Genomic DNA, 15,394 nt, shown 5'->3' with positions numbered 1-15,394 from the left:
TATATACAATACTCTATGGAGTTCGTTCTGTCTTTTTTTATACATTTCCTTTTCAGCCATTTTCAATTGACTCTGGGCATAAAAAGTGCACAAGCCCTGCCCTGGCTGGAATATCTTTAAAGAGACTTCGCATAAGTCGTTTAAAGGTGTCCACAGCTAAGCAGGCAAATGGGCTCAAAGGCACGCACCGGACACGCCCATCGAGCTATGAGAGCGGACATTGGGAATTATGTGGAGGACAGACAGAATACAAACAGGACGCATTTTTCCTTTTTCGAATGTTAGCCAAAGTTTGCTGTCGGCTCATGACCTTTGTGCCGAGTCCAAGTAGGGGGCGATGGCATGTGCGGCGCGCTCTGTAGGTGCTCCGCCTCCCCATTGGACAGCAAAATAATTTTCATTTATATTGAAATTTTTTGTTGGTTTCTCTTTGCGATTTGTGTGATTTGTGAATATATTTATGCAAATAGTCTAACTCATCTGCATTTTCTAAGGGCATTGATTTTAGATATTCAACATTTTTGTGTCAATCAGTAAAATATGATAATGGGTCATAATCAAATCTTAAAGACTTTAGCAACTTATTGAAGACTCTTGCACGTCTTCTATAGCTGAACTGGTCCAGTTTGTCTGCTTTGCTTTTAGAGGGTGAAATGAATATTCGTATATCATTTTTGGGTTCGCCTTTAACACTTAAATTTCATCGTTAAGCTCTGAAGTTATTTTAGTTCGGATAGTGCGCAAAATTTTCAAGCTGTTACAAAATGGTCGGGGTTATATATGAATAAACAAAAGCAAAGCACACGCTCGGGCGCTGTACATGCTAAATATGACAAGCTGTTGACACACACCCACCCACACACCCAAGCACACACACACAGACCTGCTTGAAGCCATGATGTTGTTGTGGCCTTTGTTGACTGTGCAGTTTTTGCTGTTTTGTAATTAAGTCGGGCGCACTAATTAAGGCAAATTCTGTAATTAGGTTTTATGCTGCGCCCAACTGGCTCGCTGCTAGCCTTTCACTGCCAAACACGTATTTATTTAGAGAGCATTCTTTTCGGAGCTCACTAAAAAGTTACGCAAACTTGTGCATAAAATTGATTTTCGTGGGCTGCACCTTGCGCCTGGCACAAAGTTCAAGGATCATGTCAGACCTTTAATAATGCAGGAGTTTTAATGGACGTTTTTCTAGCATTGAGCGGGTCTAGGTCGCGGTTCATTAAAAATAGTTGTTTCCCCTATTAGTTGATTCAAGGCTAACAGAAAGTGCTTTCAGCTGTTAGACACCGTTTTCTGACACTCTATCAATATTCTAATTACGCAGGCAGCACTAATACCAATAGACCGGGTCTAGGCCGCAGGGGAGTCGTCAGCAATGCAGATCAAAGCGCACATTGGCTCATTATAAATTCATCAGCAGCTCAATATTCTTGAAAGGTTTCACACGCCTGCCCAGAAACGAGGCTCGACTGGCTTGGACAACTTTTCGCTGGTCCGAACTTAAATATGCTTTGATTCCAGTAAGACCATGACTTATGCATGGCATGGAAATAATCCTTGATGCGTATCATTGACAGGGGATTGACGTAAGCTAGCTTTAATTTCAAATTTATGTTGAATTCATTTTGAATCTTCATTTAGTTAAAGCTTATTCAAAATTATTTTAAAGTTCTCTTTTTTGTTGTTATTTGCAGATTTGAACTTTGTTTTTCTTTTATGCAAATTACGAAAACCCGTTAGTGGATGTTGTGCTTTCGCGCGTGCACATGTATGCGTGTGTGTGTTTGTGTGTGTGGGCATTTGCATGCATGTAATGTTGTCTGCATGCTGTGCGCATAATTTATGCAGAGACTGTAATTGCTTTAGGACTATGCCAGTGGGTGCACCAGAATTAAAAAGTTAAATGATTACAAAAATATAATTTTTATAAATTTTAAATACATTATTTTTGAAATGAGTCGCGTTAATTAGAATTACTAAAACCTGCGTATTAAAATGTGAGTGACTTGGACGAAAGACGAACTTAAGAACTTAAGTTAATAATACTTTAAAGTATGCAATTGAATAAAGCCTGCCTTTTGTTATTTTTCACCGAGTCAGCTATAAGTACTGTTTGAGTTTTATTGGCTCGCGTTGCGTATACGCCACGTATTGTCATGCGGAAATTGCAGAAGTCTGCAAACAAACTTCAACACAGTTTGACATGTCTCAGTGGAGTAGTGTGTGTGTGTGGCTGTGTGTGTGTGTGTGTTTGCGTGCTAACGGAATTTTTGCCCGTCGACATTTTCTTAGACTAGCGCTTTACGCAACCGGAAGGCAATGTTGACAATATCCTGTTAAGCTGGCATTAACAAGTGCTCGGGCAACTGAGCCGCACCGACTCGTTACTGCAATGTATATATAATTTAATTTAAGCCCCACTGACAGCTGGTGGAAATTGAGGTTGAAGTGCAGACGGCAATTGCGATTCGAGTTTCATTGAAATCAACGCTAGCAACTGTTAAAAGAATTAGTGCAGTTGTCCCCAGCTGAAATGGAAATCAATAAGTTCAATTAAAATGTAAATATAGTTAGTAGAACTGCATAGATAGTGCCAGAAAGTCGCTTGAAATGTGCGAATATATATTGCCCTTCCTTATTACCTCAACATCGCCCCTTTCTTAAGTTCATAAAATCTTTCGCATGAACGAAATTCCAATTAGCTAATGAGTATTTGAAATGAACTTTTTCTTTAACTTTTGTTGGCTTAATAAAGCATTGAATCAACTTTATGTTGATTGATTAATTGATTAACGGGAAAAAGATAGTGGCTAAGTGAGTGAGTATGTAGCGAATGTCGCTTGACTGAAAGCTGCTTGAAAGAAATGCCACATCAAATATTAACCATACGTAACGTGTGACGAATCAAATTGTTCGTGTCTATGTTTGTGAACGCGTCAATGTGTGCGTTTCATTGACCAAGTGTGTGCATGTGTGTCTGTGTGTATGTGTGTGTGCGTGTGCTATGCCGGCACCAGTGATAAAAACCAAAACAGAGCAACAGACGACCAGCGCTCTCAGCACTTGGCTCCCGCTCTCTCACGCGCTCTCCTGCGCTCGCTCAGCAACATTTGAAGGCAAGGTCGGCAACATTTGGCTTGTTGCTTCGCGTCAAGCATATGCAACAAGAGAGCGTTGAAAATGTTTACATGAATTTGAGTAAGCCACTGTAAGAAAGAGAGCTACATTTGTGTAGTTATTAGAAAATGTTAGTTTTATGTTTACTAATTAATAATATTTTGCAATTATTATTTGAACGATTTTATACATATAAATTGTTGAAACATCATAACTAATTTCTTGGCATATGTGCTTACATTTTGCGTGCAGTGTAGGCATTAAACGATGGCAAACGCATGATTGCCGGAAGCCTTCGGCTTGTGTTGATGTGAGCGCACGACAACACTGGCTGCTCCGTTTGACAGCCACTGCCACTGCCACTGCTACTGCCACTGCCTGTTGGACATTGCTCGATTCTGATTAGAATTTGCGCTCAGTTCTGATTAGACCGTGAGGGCGTGCGGTTCACATTTCGCGTTCACGTTGTCGTTCTCGTACTCGTACTCAGTTCGCGATTTCGAGTTCGATCTGATTTTGATTTCGCGCGTTTGTGCGAGCGCGCGCTTCTGTGTGAGTGTTAGTGTGTGCTTGTGTGAGAGTATCTGTGTCTGTGTGATTTAATTTAACAACGCACGCTGTTAAGCATAATATTCACATATGCATATATATAAATATATATTGATATAAATAATTAAGCCAAATATTCAAATACACATGTGAAATTTGTTTGAATTGCCAAGACCAACAGCAGCAGCAGCAGCAGCAACAACAACAAGAACAACAACAACAACAACAATAGTGAAGCAGCAGCCTCCAATCGTTTAGGTAGTGTATCTGTTTTTCACACAATGAGAAGTTTTAATTAACGCAAGAACTTAAGAAAACAACAAGCAACAAGCAACTGCAGGCGAGCCGGCGAAAATCGGCGCCAACTAATTGTTAAGTTCAATAGCAACTAAAATTAAACTAAAATAGAACATATAACAAAAGGCAAGAACTAGCAAAAATAAGTAACAAAAACACAAACGAAAACAAAAACAAAAACAAAAACAATAAAGAGAACGAAAAGAAATAGAAGCAAAACAAAAAGCTAAAATCAAGTTTAAACGCCTTTTGAAAGCCCTGCGATAACCGCTAATCGGCTTTGATTTCTGATTTCAGATTTCTATAATTAATTTTATGAACTAATTCAAAAGGCCCGAAGGCTATTTTCTTTTCTTTTACACTAGCCAAATTGTATAAAATTAAAAATATATATATATATTTATATGTATGCACAAATGAAAAGTTTAAAAAACAAGCAATAAAAAATTGTGTGTTGCTCTCGATTTGTCAGCTGTTGGCGACACGTTGCGTCAGTTTTTTTAATATGTTTTCTCATGCTTTTTGTTGCTATTTTGCAATTTTTTTTCGTTATTTGTGACGGCCGGACGAGTGTGTGCGCGTGTGTGTGCGATGGTGTGATGAAAGAAATGATACAAAAGCGGCACAAATAAATTTAGTTAGCGACTAGAGATATTTTGCCGGTTCTATATGCATAACTATCTCGACAATTTGTGGGTGGCATTGACTTTGGCATGATCATAATTATCATAAATATTAGCATTCAAAAATTTCAGTCTGGAATAGTTTTTTGTATTTTGTCATTCCCCAGAGGTCACAAAGTATTGCTACACATCTAGATATACTCTCTGAATGTTAAGCTATTAATAAGTTTATATCTGTAGTATAACATAATTAATATATCACTGATTTCTTTAATATTTATTCTTAAAGTTTTTCCATGCCAACTAAATTCCAATCAGAATTCAGAGTTGCTTATGATAATGTGTAGTAATCTGATCTTTAACAGAAAAGTAAAGACTTAGCATATAAGTCCCACTGCAAAGGGTATAAAAATAATCATTTACTTTACTCGCAAAATCATTTGCCAAATGTTGTCTTTAAATAAATCAAGTTATAAAAATGTTCGCGTAGATTTTGCTTCTTTTTTTTTTGGCTCACGGCTGAGCGTTAATAAATTACCGCCCACACTTTGCTTTTTTATTTATTTATTCATTCATATATATATGTATTTCATTATCTTTATGGCAAGACAACGAATTTTGAAAGTCTTAAAGAAAATAACCGCCGAGCGATATGTAGAAAAATCAACGCCCGCTAGGCGAAATAACTAAGTTTATCTGATAACTAATCGAGGAAGCGCCGTCTCAGAGTTCAATTGTGAATTTATTTTTGGGCTAGTCCATTATCAAAGCCGATAGCGTCGATAAAATAGTTTGCTGAAATACCCATCATGAGACAAATTATATATCACATTGCGTATTTAAATAACTGAAGTCAACACTGCGCCTTCGTCGGCTCTCACAAATTAGATATTCTTCGTATAAATAGCTCTCAATTGATTGTGCTGTCCAGAAATTAATTAAATGATAATTTATGCATATACATATTTATATATAAATTTATATATACACATATATATTAATATTAATTTTATATATATTTTTGTCGATCTGGTGTGAGTCATTTCCAGTTCTAACTAATTCTTAATTTTCATTGTGATTCATTTGATTCGAAAACCCGAGTGAACGATGTTATCATTTAGTTGACATAGTTGTAGATTAGGTTTTATAAATTATGAGCATATTCCACAAAGTTGTGCTTTCTTTTACATGTGCTCTAAATAAATGCGAGCTGCATTATATAAATAGCCGAGAGCCTCAATGCCGACACAATTACCTTAGATATTATCCGTATAGGTGTAGCTCTAATGATTCGCATATATCAAATTGCATTCGTATGATGAGCACAAATTTAACACACATTTTATGTCTAAACACACGATTTTTTACTCTTTTTTATTGCTTTCAAACAGCGGCCAATATTACGAAAGTTGATTTAATAGAACATATATTTTCTCTAACACTGTTCAGAACTTGATATTATATATAAATTATCTGCGTATTTCGCTCAAATATTATCTAAAAAGGAATATGAAATTTTTAAGAATTTGTTAGTAATTAAAATTTTTTGTTGATTGGTTAAACAAAAATTTCAAATATTTTAAGTTCTTTTTCACAGTCTGAATTCATTGTTTATGTGAATTACGGGTATATCGATTTAACCTTGATCTTATGTACATATAAGTACGTATATATAAATATATATAAATATACATAAAAAAAGTTTTTCGAAGAAGTTTGGGTCAAATTTTAAATAACTTTTTAAATTGTAGAAAATCCATTAGAAATGCTCTTCAACTTTCAGCAGTTAGGGATATTTAATATTTAGTGTTAAGAGCTAAAGTCATTAAATGTATATATATATATGTATATATAAGTATTTAGATTTTCGAAAAGTGTACACAGATAAGGACTATATCTCTCAAAAGACAGAAAAGCTTTTCACATATACATTTTGGTCCTGTTATCATGCCCTAAGTCAGAGTCTTTGTTGAAGCAGCTTGGCACGGATATATCGTAGTCGGGCATTCTTGACTTGTTGCTCATTCGCGTTTCCAAGCGCTTTGCCTCTGTCGAGCTTATAAATAATGTGTAGAAATTTTTTATTTGGGTGCCTAGTTTGCTAAGCAAATTGTATCAGAAGTTTTAGTTGTTGGCGTTCATGTTTATCCGCAGCTTCTTTTTTTCATAAATATACCGCATATTATAACACATCATTTAGAGATAAATATATAAATATATATATGTGTGTATACGTATTATATATATAGATATACATATTTATGTCGAGGCAAAGTGTTTTATATTTATTTCTCGTTTGAATTTAATTAAATTTGCACATTTGTGTAAAATATCATATACATGTGTCGTTCGTACGCGGCGAACACGGGGCGTGTCTGTGACGGTGCTTTGGCATCTGTATCTGTAACTGTATCTGTTTCTGTTGCTGTATGTGTGCGACTAAGTGCCCCCCATGTGTCAGCCTAGACGCCTAATCAAACAACAGCAGCAGCAACAGCGGCGACAGCCAAAAATTCAAAGCCCTCAGTGCAAAAAATAAATATAAAATATAATAAACATTCGTTATGAAGGTGAAACATAGACGACAACAACAAAAGTTGCAGCAACAACAAAACAAAATATGTGAGACAAAAAAAAAATAAAGATTCAATAAGATGCTCGGGGCCTATTGAAAAAGTCTCACGAAATTCATTTTATGCGATCGCCAATTGCCAAAAAAAAACCATAAGGAGAAAAAACATTTAAAATTTATTTATTGTGTTTCCCTAATTTGTTGCCCAGCCAAGCGATGTTTGAATAAGCGGGAATGCAGTAAAAAAATAAGTTTTTTAATTGCTCTTAATTAAGCGTAATTAAAAGTCTAATTTATTTTACAATGTCAGAGACGACAGAGAAGAAGGTTTACAAAATAATATGTACGCTATATTGACACAAGTCTGCAGAATATTGAATTCTGAATTATAATATATAATTAAATATATTTCTTCTTATTTTATATATCTTTTTGTTTGCCAAAAGCAATTTAAGCAAAGTAAATTTATATTCTGTTTATATCTCTCTAAATATATGGGCATGATAATGATCAGAAACTATCGGAAATGGAATCAATTGATACATTAACCACAAATGACCTATTCAGTTAATATATTGACACAAGCTAAAGCTTGTCATCATTTGGGGCTAAAAATAAATATTATGCCTGAACATTTGTGTATTGAGTGTATATTGTGTTCCCATAACCCATTGTACAGTAAAAGCCATTTAGAATATTACGTGCATAATATCAGACAACAAAGGAGTGTAAACAAGGCAAATACTCATCAATTCATGTATACAAAATGAATGTGTGTTTATCTTAAAGTTAAATGCATGTTTCCGTCTATATTTGGGTGTATGGAAATGCAATTGTGAGAGTGTGTGGGAGAGAGAGAGAGGGAGATAAGGAAAAGAAGGAGAGAGAAGATGGGGGAGAGAGAGAGAAAGAGAGAGAGAGAGAGAGAGAGGGAGAGAGAGAGAGAGAGAGAGAGGGAGAGAGAGGAAGAGAGAGTGAGAGAGAGAGATAAAGCACGATAGAGCTATTAAGAGATAAAGATATATATGGACAGCGAGAGAGAGAGAGAGAGAGAGAGAGAGAGAGAGAAATAGAGAATCAGAGAGAGTAATATAAATATATATATAAAGAGAAAAAAAGTGGAAAGATAAATAGTGAGGAAGAAAGGAATATGGACAGACAGAGTATGAAGCGAGAAAGAGAGGCAGAGAATGAAAATGGGAGAAAAAATGAGAATCAAAGCAAGGGAGAGGGGAAGAGGAAAATGGAAGAATATGTGCCAATTGCATTGAACTGCAGATCAAGGTCTTCGCATGCATACATACATCCCTTGTTATGCACATAAATATATATAAACATACATAAATTCATATAAACATACATAAAAGCCACACAAACAGCTTTCAGCTGGTTAGCTTTAAGGTTTTGGACCATACTTCAATCATTGGTCAGATGATTCCACAAGACAATCAGACAATCAATTTATATATAAATATATAAACTATATCCAGAGTTAAAATATTTTGTTTCAAATAATATTGTGTTATTTTGCTGCAGATAGTGGAAATACTAAAACTATGAACAGGGTATCTTATTAGCGTGATCAGCTAATTAGAACCTTTCCAATATTATAGTTATTAATTTTTTGCCAAATGGCAGTTTTTGCTCTATTTCTGGCTGCTGCTGTCAATCGTCGAAGATTTGTTTTTGCACTTTTCACACTTGTAGCGCGTTAAAATGCCAAAAAAAATCATACAGCATTTATCACAGTTTCACAAAATTGATTTATTTGCCCATAATATTTTGACCATAATTCAAGGAATGCAACAAACCAAAAATTGCTAGCTGAATGCAAGTTGACGTCGTCATCAGCATCAGCATCAGCATCAGCGTCAGCATCATTATTACGATCGACATCATCATCATAATCATTATCATTGGCAAATCGCACGCATTTGCACAAATCTTTGGGCCGTTTGGTTAGCTGCTGTCCACGGGTCCATCGGTCCCTCGGTCCAACGGTCCACCGGTCCACCGGTTGACTGGCGACGACCAAATGGGCGAGAAATTTTATTTTATGGCAAATCAGGTTTGTCTTGCACGTTGCACAAATTTTTCATTTTGACACAGACGCACAGAAAATTGTACTAAAGAATGAAAATGAATTGCTTGGCAATTTTAAAGGTCGCGTGCAAATGAAAACAAATTTCTTGCTCTTCTTAGGAACTCACTCTTACTTTTGTTTATTTCTTTTGTTAATTACATTTGGTGCCGTGGCCGTTGGTCGACTTTTGGGCTTTTATTAGCCTGAATTATTTATAGACATTTGATGTTGGCCGTGCAGCTAATAAAATCGCTTAGCACATGTTTAAAAACATTTTCGCAGTGCCATAAATCTACAATTGAAATTTCGAAATGTTAACACTTAAATGCATCTGTGTCAGGAGCCAGTTCGCCCTATGGCCTTAACTCGGGTTAAGCTATAAATTTCATGAAGGCGGGAAGTTCTTAAATGCTATTATAATTGCTACCTGGTTAACAAACGGCATTAACGGGCCGATTTGATTGTATTGTTCTTCAATCACATGCTCTTTGTTGCTTAAACAAATTAAATCAGAGCGAAAGTCACGTTCCTTTTGCCGAATCCTGTTTTGGGGTGCGGCTACGTGCCTCGGCGGATGGCTGGCTGCAGTAGTTTGAATGCTAAGCCGCAGAGCCGCAGCCAACCACGAACAGCGCCCTTAAAAGCGGTTACACTAATGCGCATTTAAGTAGCTCACTCTGTGTCTGTATGTGTGTGACCATGTGCATTGGGCTTCCTAATGAACCAGCATTCATGGGCACACAGCTGCATGCCGAAAACCAAAAAAAATATACAAAATTAAAAAAAAGAATAGTCACAAAAGCTAAAACGAGACAAGCCCACAGCCATTTACGCCCATGTCCACGTTTGGCAGCGATTTTGGTTTTGAAAACTAAAAATTAGCCCCGCCATTCACATTCTGTAAGCTTTGAACGCAGTTCGCTCTAGCGAACGAGTGAGCCAACGCTGCGTATACGCAATGTTCTTGTTTAACAATTCAAACTGGCAACTTTCACTGGCTGAATGGAAACTGAAGTGCAGGCATTGCACTCAATCTAATTGCATTATAACTGCATTGCAGTGCACTCTCTAAAGGCCACAAACTTATTTTGCAGGCAATTAATAAAGTTATTTAGTTCTCCGACAAAATGTTCATTCAATTTCAATGCTGGCTCAACTTAAGGTAACCCATCAATTTGCTCGAAATAGTGTTTCGAGTGCAAAGCTGAAGGCAGAATAGACAACAAGAATTTAAGTATTTATTTATAATAAACAAGCTTTAAGAATTGATTGTTTGTATTAAATAATGAGCACAAAATTCTGTTTATTTTATTAACATAAATATGTTATTAACAGCTAGGCTTTTGCTATGTTAACAGATGAAGCGCGACTTAATAGAGTTAACATCGAGTCTTTAGTTCAACACTTAACATACAACTGTTACTAACATAAACATTTACATAGTTCGCATTAACATAGTTATGTAAAGCAAATTAATTTTTGAAATGCTTCGCAAATGTTGACAAATGAGAGCCATATTTCATACGAGAAATCTTGCTGAATTTTTTGCAATTTGAGTTAAACATTTATCTCATGTAATGGTACAAATTTAACAAAATGATTCCGTCTGTCAGCTACTTGAGTGAAGACAGCTCGTGTGGACGCCAATACATTGAAGACATTTGCGTGTGTGCTTCAAGTGAAATATGACACCATTGCATTGCAGGAAACCCCCGGGAACGATAAAAACTGTTATTTCTTACGGCATATGAGATCGCGTAAGGTAACATAGGCAATAAACAGAGGCGTAATCATTAATCATCAGAGCTCAAAGTCAAAGATACAGAAACGGAAATATGCACACTGTAAGTTACACACACGCACACACACAGCACAGAGCACACGATCCCACACTCACTCAATGATGTGTGCACGAGTGTTTAGGGAAAAGACCTCGGGTCGTTGGCTGGGGGCTGCCTTAATCAATTCCAAACAACAAACACTTGGAGAACGACGCGCAGCGCCAAAAGAACGCAAGGTTATGGAGGCAAATATATATTTTGTATGGTTTGTATAAAGTGCTGATAGAGACGGGGTGAGGGGGCAGGAAAAGGCGGAAAGAGCATGCCAAGTGCAAGGGAAGATAGCGGCAATTGGAAATGGACGAAGTCACACATTTTGCGAAAATGATAAAATTACCCGCGTAATTTCTTGCGATTTGATCAAACTATTTTCATTGTTGTGTTCTTTTTTTTTGTCAAAGTTATGCTTGCCGCAGTTTGTAGAGCTTAACTGTTGCGAAAATTGACGATTTGTCATTTGCGAGCGTCATTTGCTGTTGATTTCGTTGCGCTCGGCGCCCCTAACGATGATTTCGATAATAACTTAGATGCAAATTAATGATAATTGGCTAACATTCCGTTCTAGTTCGTTTGCTGTCGATTTTTTTATTTTTGCGCTAAACCTTATCAGAGTGCCGTATACGTAATTAATATTATGTATACGACACGTTGCTGACGTCATAAATTTAACCTGAAAATATTAGAGTTCAAGTGCTGGGCCAATCTACTAATGGAGCGGATTAGCTAGAAACTCAAATGTAAATGCCAATTAGTCGGCATTCGAAACGAAAAGCAATAAATAAAGGTGCTAAATAAATATTTGAGTACAGTTAATTTAAATGTATTAGATTTTAATTTTTATGTGCATTTCTCCTTGTTTTATTCTATTGCACACAATATACAAATATACATTTTATGGCCGAGGCTTGCACTGAAAACCTAAACCGCCTGCTGGCATGCCCGGCTATTAAATTTATTTGTTTTCATTTCACTCCAGGTGCTACTCGGTTGCACTAACTTAAACAAACTAGCTAAACGTTGCGGTGCCGTTGGCGATTCTGTGGGGTAAACAGCAAAATGTATAAGTATATAAATATGTATGTAGTTATAAATATATACATATAATGCATATATATGCATATACAGAAGAAAAAAAAAAACAAAGCATTCGCTCTGGCGCGCAAAGCCAAGCAAAACGAAACAGAAGTGAAAAAATAAAAGAGAAAGAGATAGAAGAACAATGCCTGTCTATATGTATGTGTGTGCGTGTGTGTGTATGTATTTATTTATGAGTAGTTTTCCAAGTTTTTGTTTTTTGTTGTCGCTTTTGCTGTATTATTGTATTGTGTGCAGGTCAAACGCGTGGCCGCCTTTTGCTCGTTTGCTGTTTAAAAATGCGAAAATCTACAAGTGGTTGGCGAACAAAGCAAAAAATAAAAACGAACAGAAAATATAAAAAAAGACAAAAAAACCAGAATGAAAATAAACATAACAATAAGGCTCAAGTGAAAATGCCATTGAAATTGCTTTAAATTAATGAAGTGCGTCGCTAATAGAATCTCGAAAATATTTACTTCATTTATAAAATTCTGATTTAAATAGTTTTAATCAGCGCTTAACATAAAAGACAAAAGATAATCAAATTGAAATACAATTTTGATTGCAATACTTTTTATTTTATATTTACCATTAGCATTCGACTGGTATATTTCGCTTCGTTCGCATTGCTTGCAATTATTTATTATGCACATAACTTGTTGCAGTGGCGTTTTAATGAATTTTTGTGAAATAACGCATACGCCCCACTGCACACCATTGTACTGAGGCCCATGGCCTCCATAAGTATTGTTTGATTTTAATCACGCAACACTTGATTCAGCACATTTTTCGTGCATGAATAGTTTCCTACACATTTTTGGTGCATTTCCGTTTCTCGCTTTCACCTTAAATACAATTTAAAGATGCAACCAGAGTAGCAATGCCAAAACGATAAATACTTGGAGTAAACTTTTACCAAGCGACGCTCAGCGCTATATAAAGCTGTGGGTCAAAGCCTGCTGGCAAGGGAAAAGTTTTTCATTTATATAAAAAGAAGAGTCAAGAGCGTGTTTAAAGCTCTTTCACAATAAATATATTTTTCTATTTTGCTTCCTTAATTTAAGATTGCTTTAGGCAATGTTATCTCCACAAGAAGAAATGTGTAACAAGGTAACTAAAAAAGTCTGAAATTTTAATCCGTTTACAACACTTTGTCGGATGTACCTAGAAGAGTATCCTTTTCCTGTTGCTGCTCTGTTGCCTGCACTTAAATGTATTAAGATGAAAGTTTTTTAATTGCGCCAAGCAGAGTGCCACATTTGACAAATTTAAATACACATAGTTGTGTATACGTGTAGACGTATGTATACTATATGTCAGGTGAAAACAAAATGTAACATCAAAGGCTGCCCCATCGGGTTGCTGTTTGTGTGCTTCGACACATAAAATAGAGAAAACAAATTTCTTTGTTGCACAGGGCGAGTGCTGGCATTTGTTGAAATGTTTTTTTTTTTTTTTTGTTTTTGATATCCTAAGAGCGTGAAAGGGTTTCAAGCAACACGGGCTTTGGCTGTTTGAGTAAAACGTTTGATATAATGCAAATGTTTCTCCAGTCTCCAGGCATTAAATATCAAATGAAAGAACAACTTCAACTTAAAAGTATCTCTACGTCCAAGATGTGTATAGATAATATACATATTGGTTTTATTTACTTTCACTGAAACTATGAATTTTTAACCTAACAGCTCTAGTCGACTCTGCTCGACGAGCAGATACCCTGACGCCTACAAAGAGCTGCTATTCCAATTTATCTACGCTTCTTCTAGACATAAATGTGCTTGTACTGCAGCGTTATTTATTTATTAATTATTATTAATTCTTTATAATAACTTTTCTTTTAGATGGACTTAATCATAGGACTTCAAAAGCACAAGTCTCTAGTGTTTGCAAACTTGGGGGAATGGGGATAGGTATCAAAAATAGAAAATATCCAAAACATTTGCATTCATTGCTGTAACCTATAGACTAAGTCTGAAGTCTCCTACTTTTACGGCATTAAAGCTGTGCTTAAAAACTCAACCAAATTATCGATTTTTATCGATAAGGAAATGGCATGATTTATGATTTCAAGTATCGAGCTTTGTGGAACGGACAGACGAGCATGTCGAGATCGACTCAAATCGTCATCTTGATTAAGAATAAATAAGATGTATGGTTTCTGCCACGCCTCCTTCTGCCAGTTACATGCATTTGCACAGAACAAATATACCCTGAATTCGCACTTTCATTGGGTTTAGGGTATGCAAATGTAGCCGCAATGTGTGAAGCATGTTGCAATTAAAAAGTATTTGGTAAACTTTTACTGTATACAATATCTTTATACATATATATATGCACATAAAGATAAATGTATATATAATTGATATATAGCACTCATAATAGAAAACTTGAATAAATGTTGGCACTGGAATTCATGAGAATTTCAATCGTTAGATATTCGGTCTGCAGTTGGTTTGGGCTCACAGTTAGCCAGACATATAGATTCATTATTATTTATTATATATTTATTTACATTTGATTTATAAGAGCACTCCATAGGTCAGCTATTCAGTTGGGTAAAACTGTAAGAGTATTATGTTTGTATGAATAGATGAATAAGTAACTTATGTAATTCAAATTGAATTATTCAATCAAAAGCTGAAAACTACACTAAGTGCATAATAGTTGTAATTTAATGGTCGAAAAATCATTTTCATGTATTCGCTTTCCTCTTTCTCTTTTGCTCTGTCGATTTCCTTTTAGCGGACGGCAACAAGTGCAGCAGGTCGCCTGCATTGGGCAGGCAATCTTAGCGCGCAGCTGGCGGCTGTGAGTTTTCGTTGAGTTGTTGGCTTTTCCCGTTTGGCATGGTAAGCCGCAATGCGAAAATTGTGAAAACGGAAAATGGCACGAACGCATCTATTATTGTAACAGAGGGCAGAAATGCAGCGCCACCTTTGAAGACAGCGACAGCAGCGACTACGACGACGACGATGACGATGATGGCAACAACATTGTCGGCATCGCAAGCCGACTTGAGCGACCAGGAGAACGGGACAACGGGTAAGTGCAAAGTGCTCCTTGTTTCACACGCTCACGCCCCTTGGCTAATCCATGGCAGCGCGCCAAGACGAGAAGGCCGGAGATAGTGAGTCAAATGCAGAAGCTGCTGCAAATCAAATTAGTTTCGTAAAGGATGTCTTTTCAATATGTCCGCACTTTCCCTACTAAGAGTTCTGCCGAGTTCTCAAAT

General features: G+C 36.3%; 1 protein-coding gene across 3 annotated transcripts in view; it reads left to right on the top strand.

The window, feature by feature from the left end:
• Positions 1-3,872: 3,872 nt before the first annotated feature.
• LOC111604449 (adenylate cyclase type 2) overlaps positions 3,873-15,394 on the top strand; it is a 41,493-nt gene continuing 29,971 nt past the window's right edge. For 2 of the 3 annotated variants that reach the window (XM_030223512.1, XM_030223410.1), the window contains exons 1-2: positions 3,873-3,927; positions 14,905-15,204. In XM_030223512.1, coding sequence (XP_030079372.1) covers positions 15,009-15,204 — 196 coding nt within the window. In that variant the 5' untranslated portion in view covers positions 3,873-3,927; positions 14,905-15,008. The remainder of the gene's footprint in view (positions 3,928-14,904; positions 15,205-15,394) is intronic. The other variant, XM_030223636.1, reaches the window with a different exon arrangement.

This window comes from Drosophila hydei, unplaced genomic scaffold (genome assembly GCF_003285905.1).
Source record: "Drosophila hydei strain 15085-1641.00,03,60 unplaced genomic scaffold, DhydRS2 tig00000001-arrow-pilon, whole genome shotgun sequence".
In the NCBI taxonomy this organism is placed as follows: Eukaryota; Metazoa; Arthropoda; class Insecta; order Diptera; family Drosophilidae; genus Drosophila; species Drosophila hydei.
The sequence above is the reverse complement of the archived record's forward strand: the minus strand, read 5'-3'. Positions and strand labels throughout refer to the sequence as shown.